Source organism: Erinaceus europaeus, chromosome 17 (assembly GCF_950295315.1).
Source record: "Erinaceus europaeus chromosome 17, mEriEur2.1, whole genome shotgun sequence".
NCBI classification, from domain to species: domain Eukaryota; kingdom Metazoa; phylum Chordata; class Mammalia; order Eulipotyphla; family Erinaceidae; genus Erinaceus; species Erinaceus europaeus.
Window position 1 is genome coordinate 8,828,025 of NC_080178.1, and position 14,916 is coordinate 8,842,940.

General features: G+C 38.5%; 1 protein-coding gene and 1 pseudogene across 1 annotated transcript; one reads left to right on the plus strand and one right to left on the minus strand.

The window, feature by feature from the left end:
• Positions 1–6,631: 6,631 nt before the first annotated feature.
• LOC103110321 (olfactory receptor 5A1-like) lies at positions 6,632–7,911 on the minus strand. Its single transcript, XM_007519496.3, has 2 exons — positions 7,465–7,911; positions 6,632–7,075 (listed from the first exon to the last, which is right to left on the minus strand). Exons 1-2 carry the CDS (start codon positions 7,909–7,911, stop codon positions 6,632–6,634), a joined length of 891 nt encoding a protein of 296 aa, XP_007519558.3.
• Positions 7,912–9,926: 2,015 nt separating this feature from the next.
• On the plus strand, positions 9,927–14,690 carry LOC103110444 (olfactory receptor 5AN6-like; annotated as a pseudogene).
• Positions 14,691–14,916: the final 226 nt, after the last annotated feature.

Here is a 14,916-nt window from a genome sequence, read left to right on the forward strand (position 1 = left end):
GGGAATCGCTTCATAAGCGGTGAAACAGGACTGCAGGTGTCTATATTTCTCTCCCCTTCTTTGTCTTCCCCTCCTCTCTCCATTTCTCTCTGTCCTATCCAACAACAATGACATCAACAACTACTACAACAATAAAACAACAAGGGCAACAAAAGGGAATAAATAAATAAATATTTTTTTAAAAAGAAAAGTTTTTTTTTAAAAAAAGAGGTCTCTGAACTACAGTTCCATCAGCATCCAGAGAGAGAGAAGGAAAAGAAGAGGGACATAAGGAGGTAGTTGTGTTGTCATTAATGGCTTGGAGGAGAAGAGAGGATTGAATTAGAAAAGGGGGGAATTAAATTATGTATAAATGTGGACAGATAGCTGTAGAGAAGATGGTTGGCCCATGTCTACAACTTTAGGGGAACTGTGGTGGGTTGCAGTGGGGAGAGTGAAGATTCAGAACTCTGGTGGTGGGGATGGTGTGGATTTAAACCCCTGTCAGCATGTAATTCTGTAACATAAAAATAAATAAATAAAAATCATCTCAACAATGAAATTGGGATACAGAGTTCTGGTGGTGGGCATTATATGGAGTTGTACCCCTCTTATCCTATGGTTTAGTCAATGTTTCCTTTTTGTAAATAAAAAAATTTTTTTAAAGAACTGAAAAAAAGAGAAAAAAACAATGTAATATTTTTAAACAAAATATTGTTTTGTTATGGCCAACACTATCTATTCTTGCAAGAAGATATCTCTGATATCTTATCATCTACACTTGAGTCTCTATATGCCCAGGGTCTCCAAAGATTACATGGAAGTGCATTTTAAAAGTCCCAAAAATCCATTAAACATTATACCTAAGTTTTATCATGTTTTCACTACTATTGTACATAAGCTCAAATTAAAATAAAGTTAATATTATGTTAAGATTCTTCAAGGGAAAATAAAAAGATTGTTCAGAACACATAAATTTGAAACAAGTATGCTTTAATCTGAAGAAATTCCCTCTGAACTACAGTGAATTTTTATTTTTGATTCAGCTTTCCATTATTAACTTTTATAATCTGTCAGGATTTATAGGCATTCATTGTCTTCTAAGGATGGGCATACTAATCCCATTTTAGATGTGAAAAAATTGCAAAACTAGAATTCAACATCATCCCTTATACCAGATTAATATGCAGCATTTTAGGCTATATATTAATATTTTCTCTAAAGTTCACAAAACAGAATAAGGAGTAAATTATTGTTAGGAAGACTCCTAAGAAAAGAATGTGGAGTGAGAAAGAAAGAATAGTTGAAAGTGACATTGACTGCAGACTAGTGATCTCTTCTGCATAAATTCTACTAAAAATACATACTTAGCTGGTGGGATGGAACAGAATTCACTGTCCTCCCTAAATCTTGCCTTCTCACCTTCACTGGGATCTCTCAGGAAGACAGACTTTTTGATGAAGGTTGATATTCCACATTTCATTCCAAAAACAAAGTTTTCATGATGGAAAACTGATGTGTTTGAGGTCTTATTAACTGCAAGTTGGGAGTTCTTGTCTATGTAACTGGTTGTCCACTCAAATAGAGATGTCTAGAGCTGGAGAATCTTGTATTTATTATAAGTTTAATAGTGTGAGGAGAGAAAGCAATTAAAGACAAAACAATTGAAGGGAGAAAACTCCCTAGGGACGTGGCCCCTGGAGTCATGCTTATTATGGAAGATGTTCACAGTTAATCAGTCTCATTTTGTCTGTCCCTTCAGGATCCATTCTTATCCATGTATACCAATCATATATTCATCTTAAAGAGTTTCTTGCAAAAGCATAAAATCACTAGAGCTGGAAAGAGTTCAGGCTGTTTGTTTCATATCCAGGTAAGGAGCCTGAACCAGAGGAGCTTAAAGATTTGTAAGAGATGACATAGACAGTTTGTAAAGAGCATCATAAAAATAAATTAGCTAGGTAGGTACTATGCTATTTACCAATAGCTATTACTTTAAATAAGTATTTAACATAAAGTTTATCAACTTCCTCACCTGAACCAGTCATCCTACATGGTGGAATAAACATGATACCATCTTCCATTCCTAACAAATGAAATCAAGACAAGAACAACTGTAACACAACTGACTCCAAGTAAGAAAATGATTATCAAGGTAACACTCATGGGCAATTGGTCCCACAAGATTCAACTGAATAATGTTTCTTTCACAGGTTGATTTGTGTGAACTGAGCAAATCAATACCTCCAAGCCTCACTATTAACATCTAGAAAACAGGACTAGTAGTAGCAGCTACTTCTATAGGGTGGGTCCTCCTAGATAGAAACAAGTTACATAAATGTTTATATTTTTTAAAAAAAAAAAAACTTATCAGGAAAGGGGAAAGGGGAGATAGTGGCTATATAAAGAAAAAAAAGGATTTTTGGGGGGGGCCATCATTAGGGTTTCACCACTTCAGGTCAGCTTTTTCTTTTCAGATAGAAAGAAAGGTAGAGAGAAAGACATCACACAACAGAAGTTTTAGTGCAGTGGGGGGCCTGGCTCAAATATGGATCTTGTCCATGTCATAGCCAGCACAATATTCAAGTGAATTATCTTTGCTGGCTCAAATAGAATAGCTCACACTTGTAAAACAAAAAAAAATTAAATCTTGGGATTTTTGGGGTCTATCACAGCATGGATGAACTTTGAGAGTATAAGACATAGTGAAGTAAATTAGACAGGGAAAGACCATTTCACTCGTATGTGTTCTATAGAGAAAACATTCAAATGGATGAACTAAAATCAGATAAGCTAAGGCAGGGTGGTGGCACACCAGGTTGTGAGCACACAATACAGAACACAAGTACCCAGGTTTAAGGACCCAGTCCCAAATGCGGGGGGGGGGGATGCTTCACGAGTGGTGAAGCATACTACAGATGTTTCTCTTTCCTTCTCTATTCCCCACTTCCCTCTCAATTTTTGTCTCTTTCCAAAATAAATAGAAGGACATATTTTTTAAAGAAACACTGTAAACTTGTAAAAAAATAATATTTAAAATAAAAGGAAATAGACTAAACTTGACTATAAAAATACAGGTTGTCAGCATAGAGAAGGAGAATGGTTGAATCCAATAAAAGAGGGGAATTGTGTACTGAGGCAATTGTGTACTGAAGTGATTGTGTACTGAGTTGAATTCTAGTAGCTTAATATATTATCTACACTGCTGCCTTCCAAAATAGATAAATTTGGTCATGAATTCAGATGTAACTCACAGAAGAGTGATATACAGCAAGTGAAACCTCTGAAGAGTGGTGTTGAGGCAGAGATGACAAAATAAAGTGTAGCTGACATGACTTCCGTTGAGAGACAACCCCACCAATGTGTCCTGGAGCCCAGCCTCCCCAGAGCCCTGCCCCACTAGGCAAAGAGAAAGACAGGCTGGGAGTATGGATCGACCTGTCAATGCCCATGTTCAGCAGGGAAGCAATTACAGAAGCCAGACCTTCCACCTTCTGTATCCCACAACGACCCTGGGTTCATACTCCCAGAGGGATAAAGAGTAGGAAAGCTATCAGGGGAGGGGATGGGATATAGAGATCTTGTGGTGGGAACTGTGTGGAAATGTAACCCTTATCCTATAGTCTTGTCAATATTTCCATTTTATAAATAAAAAATGTAGCTAAAAGTAGAACTCTCCAGACATTTGTCTTCTAGAGTCATGGTTATTGCACAATCTTTGTTCATTTCTATAGATAAAAGGAAACAGAGATAAAGAGAGGAAAGGGCAGGGTAGACAGCATAATAGTTATGCAAAGAGACTCTCATGCCTGAGGCTCCAAGTCCCAAATTCAATCCCCCATATCACCATAAACCAGAGCTAAACTCTGGTAAGGAAGGAAGGAAGGAAGGAAGGAAGGAAGGAAGGAAGGAAGGAAGGAAGGAAGGAAGGAAGGAAGGAAGGAGGAGAGAGGGAAGAGAGGGAGGAGAAATAATAAAAAAGAAAGAAAGGAAAGATAGCACAGAAGTGTAGTTCTCCAGTGTGATGGGTACTGGGCTGGAACCTGAGAATTTGTTCAGGACAAAGCAAGCTCACTATCCAGGTGAGCTATCTTGCCTACTCAAAAAAGTTTTTCTTTTTGTGAGCTTCGGATCACTGAAACTGGAAAGAACCTAGATATCTTCTAGTCTGGTGCCTTCAATGTCTAGGTGAGGTAACTGTTTGACTAAGGTGATACAGTGAGCTGATAAAATATTTTACTATTGTTGGAGAAGTGGACACTTTCTTATACACAAAGAACTTTTATTTTAAATACGTACATCTATTTCTCAGTTCCATGAAGTACTTCAGTCATCACAACCAACCTGTGAGGCAGATATGTCATTATTTCCTATGGATAAGTGAGAAAGTTGAGGTAATAATTTAAAAAATGAAATTACTTCATTACAGAACCATTATTTATCAGGGTAACAAAAATGAACAGCTGTATAAACCAACCTGGTGGAATTCTGGATTCTTCCACGTAACTGGCTTTGTAACCTTAATCAAATTATTGATATTATTCAAGATGTTAAATTTAGATCTGGGTGTCTGACAAAGGAAAAGATGAGATATATTTATCATCACTAGGAATTATTGATATTCTGTAAATCACACTTTGTGAAGTTCAAGGTGGACTGATGCTACACATAGAATACACTGGCCAAAGTTATTATTCCCAAAAATTCTATCTGAAATATAGTATGGTTTCTATCCTACCAACTTCACAAGGTAATAGAAAAATAATCACATCTCTGCAATGAAAATAAATTATGAAATATGTCTTGTCGTAGGACTGAAACAGTTTATAAGTTTTCATCTGTGGAAAAGAAATCTTTGTTAATTTCCTGTGAGTCCTCTTGATTGTATTTGATTCCCTATGTTACTCCCAGGTCAGTTGGTTTTTATGTCCTGGTCAAACATAAGGTCAAACATCAAGGATCAATATATATATATTGATCTCTAGACATATTATAGTAGCTATTGTTTCTATTGTTTTGTGTGGTCTAGCCAAGAAATTACCATAGATCATGCCCCAAGGTCCCCTAATACAGAAATCCATTGATTTGACTTTATGTCTAATCCAGAGAAATCTTCCCAACACTTGACTATAAACATGCCCATTATCATTCCTCTGTCCCTTTCTTCCATCTCTTTTCCACCAGAAGTCTCAAAGTAAAAGGCAGAAGACACAAGCTAATTTAAAAGAAAACTCTTTTTCCCCTTTCCTGTCTTTCTGAACCCTAACATTCATAACCCTAACAGAAGGAATTATGTTAAGTGAGCTAAGTCAAAAAGATAAAGACGAGTATGGGATGATCCCACTCATAAACAGAAGTTGAGGAAGAAGAATAGAGAGGGAAACTCAAAACAGGATCTGCCTGAATTTGGAGTAGGGCACCAAAGTAAAAACCCTGGGTTGAGGTGGATGTTGTGCTTCACAGGGCGGGCGAGGTGGGAATGGGATGGGACAAAGAGCTTTGGTGGTGAGAATGGTGTTTATGTACACTCTTATTAATTCGTGGTCATATAAATCACCCTAACATTTCCTTTCTTCTTTTCCCTTTTCCTAATCATGTCTTCAGTCTCATCTCCCCTTACAATACATCTTTTCTGTTTCCCTCCCTTCTATGTCTCATTCACTGTTTAGTATTAAACTTGACAAGTGTTTCCTTTTAAGTGATTTTCAAATTCCACATAATATTTTGTGTGTTGTTTTATTGAAAACAGAATATTAATATTGAATATCTTCAAAGGAATAAAATATATGTTATATATAATATATATTATATTATATTATATATATATTGTCTTGGTTGGACAAAGAGAAATTTGTGTGGGTTACTATATTCTTAACATCTCTCTGCATGTGATAATGAGCAACACCTCTGTTACCAGAATATGGGGAACGTTTATCCATGTGACTCTACTCATGAAAACAAACAACTTAGTAAATTCAGTGGCTGTGATTCAGCCTCAGACACATTGATGGTGGTGGATAGTCATAATGACAAAAGGAATCAAAGCAGTCAGGTAGTCAGGTTTTCTTTTCTCTCTCTCTCTCTCTCTCTCTCTCTCTCTCTCTCTCCCTCTCCCTCTCCCTCTCCCTCTCCCTCTCCCTCTCCCTCTCCCTCTCCCTGTCCCTCTCCCCCCCCTCTCTCTTGGCATTATGGTGACCTAAAATGTCATTTGTGAACCTGGGAGGAGCCTGCCTGTTTTGTCATGCACACTAACCAGGTTTGAGTCCTCAGTCCCCAAAGCACTGTGGGAGATTTTTGTCCTGTAGTGCCTCTCCCTTTTTTTTTTTAATGAATCTTTTTTAATACATTTTTTAAGATTCTATATATTTATTAATGAGAAAGATGGGAGGAGAGAGAGAACCAGACATCTTTCTGGTACATGTGCTTCTGGGGATTAAACTCAGGACCTCATGTTTGAGAGTCCCAACACTTTATCCACTGCACCACCTCCCGGACCACTGGTGTCTCTTTTTCTATCTGAAAAAGTTGATCATGAATAGTGAAGATCTGATGTTGGCAAAGAAAATAAAACCCAAGTACATATTTTTCACTGTGTTTTCCTTACAGAGACAAAAATTCCTAGAAAATATTCTTTCTGAAGTAAATGTGTTGTCTATTTTGTCACCTTCTTGAGTGCCTCTTTGATCTCCTTGTTCCTCAGACTGTAGATAAGAGGATTTAACATGGGAGTTACCAGAACATAGACCACTGTGAGAATTTTCTCTTGCTTTTGAGAGTGATTAGAACTAGGATTTAAATACACAGAGAAACTTGTGCCATAGAAGAATGTCACAACTGCCAGATGGGAGGCACAGGTATTGAAGGCCTTGGAACTACCTTTGGCAGAGGAAATTTTCAGGATGGAAGCTGCAATGAAGCCATAGGTTAACAATATAACAAGAAAGGAACCAAATCCAACAAATATGGCAACTAGAAAAAGAATCACTTGGGAGACAAATGGATCAGAACAAGACAAGCTAATAATCCAGGATATGTCACAGAAGAAATGCTGAATGATATTTGGTCCACAGTAGTAGAGAGTAAAACAAGGGCTTGTACCAGGTTCCAGATGCTAGCAGAATGTGACCAGACTTCCCAGGACAGACAACCCCACTGATGTGTCCTGGAGCTCTGCTTCCCCAGAGCCCTTCCCCACTAGGGAAACAGAGATGCAGGATGGGAGTATGGATCCAACTGGTAACACCTAAGTTCAGCAGGGAAGCAATTACAGAAGCCAGACTTTCCACCTTCTGCATCCCACAATGACCTTGGGTCTATACTCCCAGAGGGTTAAAGAATAGGAAAGCTATCAGGGGAAGTGATGGGATATGGAGGTCTTGTGGTGCAAAGTGTGCCAAGTTGTACCCTCTTATCCATGGTTTTGTCAATGTTTCCCTTTTATAAATAAACATTTTTTTAATTTAAAAAAATAAAACAAGGGCTTGTTTGAATTAAGCTGCTAAGGAAACCACTCCCATAATCCTCAACAATAATTTTCCAACAGAGGTCAGGTGTGATGATGGTTGTGCTCTGCAAAGGGCTTCCAAAAACTACATATCTGTCATAGGCCATGGCGGCCAAGAGGTAGCACTCAGCCTGATCCATCCAAGCTACAACAAAATACTCAGTAGCACAAGCAACAAAGGAAATTAATTTTTCATCTTTAAAAAAGTCTGAAAGCATCCTTGGTCTAACAGAAGTAGAGTAACAGATGTCAGGAAATGACAGAAAACTGAGGAAAAAGTTCATTGGTGTGTGCAGGTGGGAGTCCATCCTTACAAGCACAATAAGAACCGTGTTCCACAGAATACTCACCAGGTAGATACCTAGGAAGACTGGAAAGAGAATAAGCTGCAGCCCCTTCTCTTCTGTGAGTCCCTGAAAAACAAACATGACCACAAAGGTGTGGCTTCTTTACATAGCCCTGCTTCGCACCATCTGCTGATAGATGAAAGAACAAAAGTTTTATTCTCAGAAACAAAAACAACACTTCTAATTTTTCCCAACCATACAACTGGCTATACAACTTTGTTTCATCAATGTAGAGTTAATCTCTGAGTTTTCACTTATATTCAACAACCTTAACTGAAAATTCTTCTTGTATCAATATTGTCACTTTCCTGGGTGGCTTGTAGACAGTAAGTAACCATCATTAGTACATTATCCCATAAAATATATTAAATGTATGTTTGCCCATTTTAGTCTTTTCAAACAAAAAAGAACTAGAAAAAGACTAACTTAAGAAAATCCTTTCATTAACAACAAACAGAAAATTATTAAAAGTCACAGAATTTGGAAACTAAACAACATACTCCTTAAAAACCACTGGGTCAGAGATTCACTCAAGCAGGAAATTCAAATGTTCCTGGAAACAAATGAAAATGAAGACACAACCTATCAAAATATTTGGGACACAGCGAAAGCAGTACTGAGAGAGAAACTTATAGCCATACAATCACATATTAAACACCAAGAAGAAGCTCAAAGGAACGACCTTACTGCACACCTCAAGGACTTAGAGGAAGAGGAACAAAGGAACCCTAAAGCAACCAGAAAGACAGAAGTCACTAAAGTTATAGCAAAAATAAACATCAAAAATAAAAGAACCATACAAAAGATCAATGAAGCCAAATGTTGGTTCTTTGAAAGATTAAACAAAATTGCCAAACCCCTAGCCAGACTCACCAAACAAAAAAGAGAGAAGACTCAAATTAATAGAATTGTAAACGATAGAGGAGATATCACAACTGACACCACAGAAATCCAGAGAATCCTGCGAAACTTCTATAAAGGACTATACGCCACCAAGCTAGAGAATCTGGAAGAAATGGAACAATTCCTAGAAGCATATGCCCTTCCAAAACTGAACCAAGAAGTACTACAAAATCTAAATGCACCAATCACAGACAAAGAAATTGAAACCGTTATTAAGAATCTCCACAACAACAAAAGTCCTGGACCAGATGGCTTCACAAACGAATTCTACAAAATTTTCAGGAAACAGTTAGTACCCACACTTCTTAAGCTTTTCCATAAGATTGAAGAAACAGGAATACTCACTTCCACCTTCTATGAAGCCAACATCACCCTGATACCAAAAGCTCATAGGGACAGAACAAAAAAGGAAAACTACAGACCAATATCTCTGATGAACATAGATGCCAAAATATTAAACAAGATCTTGGCCAACCGGATACAGCAACATATCAAAAAGATTGTTCATCACGACCAAGTGGGATTCATCCCAGGAATGCAAGGCTGGTTCAACATCCGTAAGTCAATCTATGTCATTCACCACATCAATAAACGCAAAGCCAAAAACCACATGATTATCTCAATAGATGTAGAGAAAGCATTTCACAAAATCCAACACCCATTCAAGCTCAAAACTCTACAAAAAATGGGAATAGATGGGAAATTCCTCAAGATAGTGGAGTCTATAAGTCTATATATAACAAACCTACAGCCAACATCATACTCAATGGACAGAAGCTGAAAGCATTCCCCCTCAGATCAGGGACTAGACAGGGCTATCCACTGTCACCGTTACTCTTCAACATAGTATTGGAAGTTCTTGCCATAGCAATCAAGCAAGAGAAAGGAATCAAAGAAATACAGATAGGAAGGGAAGAAGTCAAGCTCTCACTATTTGCAGATGATATGATAGTATACATAGAAAAACCTAAAGAATCCAGCAGAAAACTACTGGAAGTTATTAGGCAATATAGCAAGGTATCAGGCTACAAAATCAATGTACAAAAATCAGTGGCATTTCTTTATGCAAACACTAAATCTGAAGAAGAAGACATCCAGAAATCACTCCCATTTACTGTTTCAGCAAAATCAATCAAATACCTAGGAATAAAGTTGACCAAAGAAGTGAAAGAAAGACTTGTATGCTGAAAACTATGAGTCGTTACTCAAGTAAATAGAAATTAATACCAAGTAATAGAAAGATATCCCATGCTCATGGATTGGAAGAATAAATATCATCAAAATGAATATTCTCCACGGAGCCATATACAAACTTAATGCAATACCCATCAAAGTTCCACCAAGCTTCTTTAAGAGAATAGAACAAACACTACAGTCATTTATCTGGAACATGAAAACACCTAGAATTGCCAAAAGCATCTTGAGGAAAAGAAACGGAAATGGAAGCACCACACTCCCAGACCTTAAACTATATTATAAAGCCATCATCATCAAAACAGCATGGTACTGGAACAAAAATAGGAGCACAGACCAGTGGAACAGAATTGAAAGCCCAGAAATAAATCCCCACACCTATGGACATCTAATCTTTGATAAGGGGGCCCAAAGGATTAAATGGAAGAAGGAGGCTCTCTTCAATAAATGGTGCTGAGAAAACTGGGTTGTAACATGCAGAAGAATGAAACTGAACCACTTTATCTCACCAGAAACAAAAATTAACTCCAAATGGATCAAAGACCTAGATGTTAGATCAGAAACAATCAAATACTTAGAGGAAAACATTGGTGAAACAGTTTCCCACTTACACCTCAAGGACATCTTTGATGAAACAAACCCAATTGCAAGGAAGACTAAAGCAGAAACAAACCAATGGGACTACATCAAATTGAAAAGCTTCTGCACATCCAAAGAAACTATTAAACAAACAAAGAGACCCCTCACAGAATGGGAGAAGATCTTCACATGCCATACATCAGACAAGAAACTAATCACCAAAATATATAAAGAACTCAGCAAACTTAGCACCAAAAAAGCAAATGACCCCATGCATAAATGGGCAGAGGATATGAACAAAACAATCACTACAGAGGAGATCCAAAAGGCTAACAAACATATGAAAAACTGCTCTAGGTCACTGATTGTCAGAGAAATGCAAATTAAGACAACACTAAGATACCACCTCACTCCTGTAAGAATGGCATACATCAAAAAGGACAGCAGCAACAAATGCTGGAGAGGCTGTGGGGACAGAGGAACCCTTTTACATTGCTGGTGGGAATGTAAATTGGTACAGCCTCTGTGGAGAGCAGTCTGGAAAACTCTCAGAAGGCTAGACATGGACCTTCCATATGATCCAGCAATTCCTCTCCTGGGATTATACCCCAAGGACTCCATAACACCCAATCAAAAAGAAGTGTGTACTCCTATGTTCATAGCAGCACAATTCATAATAGCTAAAACCTGGAAGTAACCCAGGTGCCCAACAACAGATGAGTGGCTGAGAAAGCTGTGGTATATATACACAATGGAATACTATGCAGCTATCAAGAACAATGAACCCACCTTCTCTGACCCATCTTGGACAAAGCTAGAAGGAATTATGTTAAGTGAACTAAGTCAGAAAGATAAAGATGAGTATGGGATGATCCCACTCATCAACAGAAGTTGAGTAAGAAGATCTGAAAGGGAAACTAAAAGCAGGACCTGACCAAATTGTAAGTAGGGCACCAAAGTAAAAACCCTGCGGTGAGGGGTAGACATGCAGCTTCCTGGGCCAGTGGGGGGTGGGAGTGGGTGGGAGGGATGGGTCACAGTCTTTTGGTGGTGGGAATGGTGTTTATGTACACTCCTAGTAAAATGTAGTCATATAAATCACTAGTTAATTAATACGAGAGGGGGTAAATTAATTGTATGTCTCGAAGTTTTTCAAAACACAAACTGAATCTTTTTAATATATAGGCTGTGTAATTGATATGCAGACTCTCTCAAAAGCCTAGACCAAGTAGATCAGAAGCAAGCAATAGCACAGCTATATACAAGATACTGGGTACTGTACAGCAAACCCTAACAAAAGGACTTTTCAAAGTTAACCCAATCACCAAATGATATGATGAAAACATTAACTATCCATTGTCTTTTGAACCCTAAGACAGCAGGAACCTCACATCTCCACTATAGAGCCTCTACTTCCCCCAGTCCTGGAACCCTTGGATAGGGCCCACTTTCCAGTATGCCTCTCCCAATCCAGATCAAATAATATTGCATCTGCTGATCACAACCTAATCGACACAACGATTGCCACCTCAGCATGCTTCACTTCAGACTGTGTCCAGAGACTTCACATGTGGAATGACAACCCTTCAGCTTCATTACTCGGGTGAGACCTTTCCTTTCATAGTATATTCTAATTCCATCTCAGGTGGTTCACTTTCTAACAAAGTCCCAAAACCTAGATATACACCAGTTTCTGTGAGAAAGAGCGAGCATATGTTCACACGTATCCATAAACTACTGCAAAATATATACCTGAAAGCAGAAGTACACTAGAGTTTGCAGTGAGTACCCCTCTAACACTTCTTCTCCACTATTCCAAGGTTTGGGTCTATGATTGCTCAACAATTTGTTTGGCTTCGTATGTTAACTCTCTTTTCAGTCACCAGGTTTCAGATGTCATCAGGATGCCAGCCAGGCTTCCCTGGACTGAAGACCCCACCAATGTGTCCTGGAGCTCCACTTCCCCAGAGACCCACCCTACTAGGGAAAGAGAGAGGCAGACTGGGAGTATGGACCGACCAGTCAACGCCCGTGTTCAGCGGGGAAGCAATTACAGAAGCCAGATCTTCTACCTTCTACAACCCACAATGACCCTGGGTCCATGCTCCCAGAGGGATAGAGAATGGGAAAGCCACCAGGGGAGGGGGTGGGATAAGGAGATTGGGTGGTGGGAATTGTGTGGAGTGGAGTTGTACCCCTCCTACCCTATGGTTTTGTTAATTAATCCTTTCTTAAATAAAAAAGAAGAAAATTTTTTAAAAATTAAAATTTAAAAAAATCCTTTCATCTCTCAACATCATAAACTTAGGTAGGCTTCAGACATTAAATTCAGACATTGAGAACTTCCTTGAATTTTTTTAGGCACCATATGTAAAATGAGATCACTGGAGAAGGTGTTCTTTAAAATTTCCTTTGGAGCTAACATTCAATTTATCTGTGATCAGGAAGTGTGGATAATTGTGCAACAGCCTTTTTGCTTTCTTGGAGCCTAGAGAAGTAAATAGCAATGTGACAAGATGGTAAGAGGAGTTACACACCAAGAAGCAGCTTGGAAATAAATATAAATGAAATCATTTAATTATTCTAGGAAAACTGAGACGTTGGATAAGGCAAAGTTGAAATCTCCATTATTCTCCTTACTTGGAGAAGTAATATTTCTTCCTCAAATCTGATGCCTCAGTTGTGGTTGGTGGGTTTTGTTAAGGTCTATAGTTGTAGGTGTTTGTTGTTTGGGGTGGGGAGGATCATTTATTTTCCTTGTACTCCATGGCCATGCCTCCCAGAAGTCTCCCCAACAGCTTTTATTTACAGGGTGGGGAGGGTAAAATATTCTTAAGCTTTACTCATGTTTTTACATATGGAAAAAAGTCTCCTTTTATCATTAATCTTCCAACCTTGATTCTTACTCCCAGCAGGGGAGAAATGCTAGGATGAAGATAAGGGGACTCTGCACTCCATCTCCATCAGCACCCAGAGAGAGAGAAGGAAAAGGAGAGGGACATATGGAGGTGGTTATGATGTCATGAACGGCTTAAAGGGGAAGAGAGGATTGAACCAGGAAAAGAAGGGGCAACTATGTATAAGTGTGGACATACAGTTGTAGAGAAGATGGTTGGCCCATGTCTACAACTTTAGGGGAACTGTGATGGGTTGTAGTTGGGGAGAGTGAGATTCAGAACTCTGGTGGTAGGAATGGTGTGGATTCCAACTCCTGTAGACATTTGATTCTGTAATATAAAAAATATTTAACAATATAAAAACAAAGAGCTACAGCTTATACTCTTTCCAGTCTTTCTAGGAATCTACCTGATGACTGTCCTCTGGAACCTGGGACTTAATCATCCTCGTCAGAATGGACTCCCATCTGTACATACCTATGTATTTTTTTCTCAGTTTCCTGTCATTGTAGCCATCTGCTATTTTACCTCCATCAGCCCAAGGATGCTTTCAGACTTCTTCAGAGATGAAAAAAGAATTTGCTACATTAGCTGTGCCACCCAGTTTTTTGGTTGCATCTTGGATGACTCTATCTGAGTGCTGCTTCATGGCTGCCATGGCCTATGACAGCCATGTGACTATCGGGAGTCCTCTGCAGTACTCGGTCATCATGGTTCCTGGCCTCAGTAAGAAGATGGTTGCTTGGGGCCTGTGGGAGTTGTTCCCTTAGGAGTTTGGTCTAAACATTCCCTTGCTTTAATCTCTACTACTGTGGGCCAAATACCACTCAACATTTCTTCTTGACATACCCCAGCTCTTTTCTTTGTCTTGTTCCAATCCTTTTATCAACCAAGTGATCCTTTGGCTGATAGCTGTATTTATTGGAACTGGTTCCTCTCTTGTTATAATGTTATCCTATCATTTCACTGCTGTTTCCATCACAAAAAGTTTCCTCCATCAAAGGTAGTGTCAAGGCCTTCAACACCTGTGCCTCCCACTTGGCAGTTGTGACACTCTACTATGGCCCAACTTTCTCTGTGTACTTCCATCCTAGCTCTGGCCACCCTCAAAAGCAAGGCAAAGTTCTCTCAGTGGTCTATATTAACATTATGCTCTTGTTAAACCCATTTATCTCTAGTCTGAGAAACAAGGAGATCAAAGAGGCTCTCAAGAGGGTTATGAAGAGGGCAAAATTAAGAGTAATATTTGCCAGAAATAATAAGAATACTAAAAATGATTTTGAATAATTTTGAAGTACAATTAAAGAATTGAGTAAAAGTCACAAAATATTAAGAAGACAAAGAGGTAATGAATTTAATATAAACGTCATAACAAATTTACTTTATTTAAATAGTTATGCAGTTATACTCCAGTGCTATAAAATCTGAAAAGGCATAGCTTTATACTTAGAGTTGTATATAAAACTCCCCATACCCCACACCAGTCTTGCAGTGCTATCCCACCAAAAATAAC

What these genes read in the sequence shown, in the direction of transcription:
- LOC103110321 (XM_007519496.3), bottom strand. Translation starts at nt 7,911, where the DNA reads ATGTTTGTTTTTCAGGGACTCACAGAAGAGAAGGGGCTGCAGCTTATT. An exon ending in TCCTTAGCAGCTTAATTCAA is followed by an intron (nt 7,076 to 7,464) that starts ACAAGCCCTTGT and finishes CTGGAACCTGGT; the next exon opens with ACAAGCCCTTGTTTTACTCT.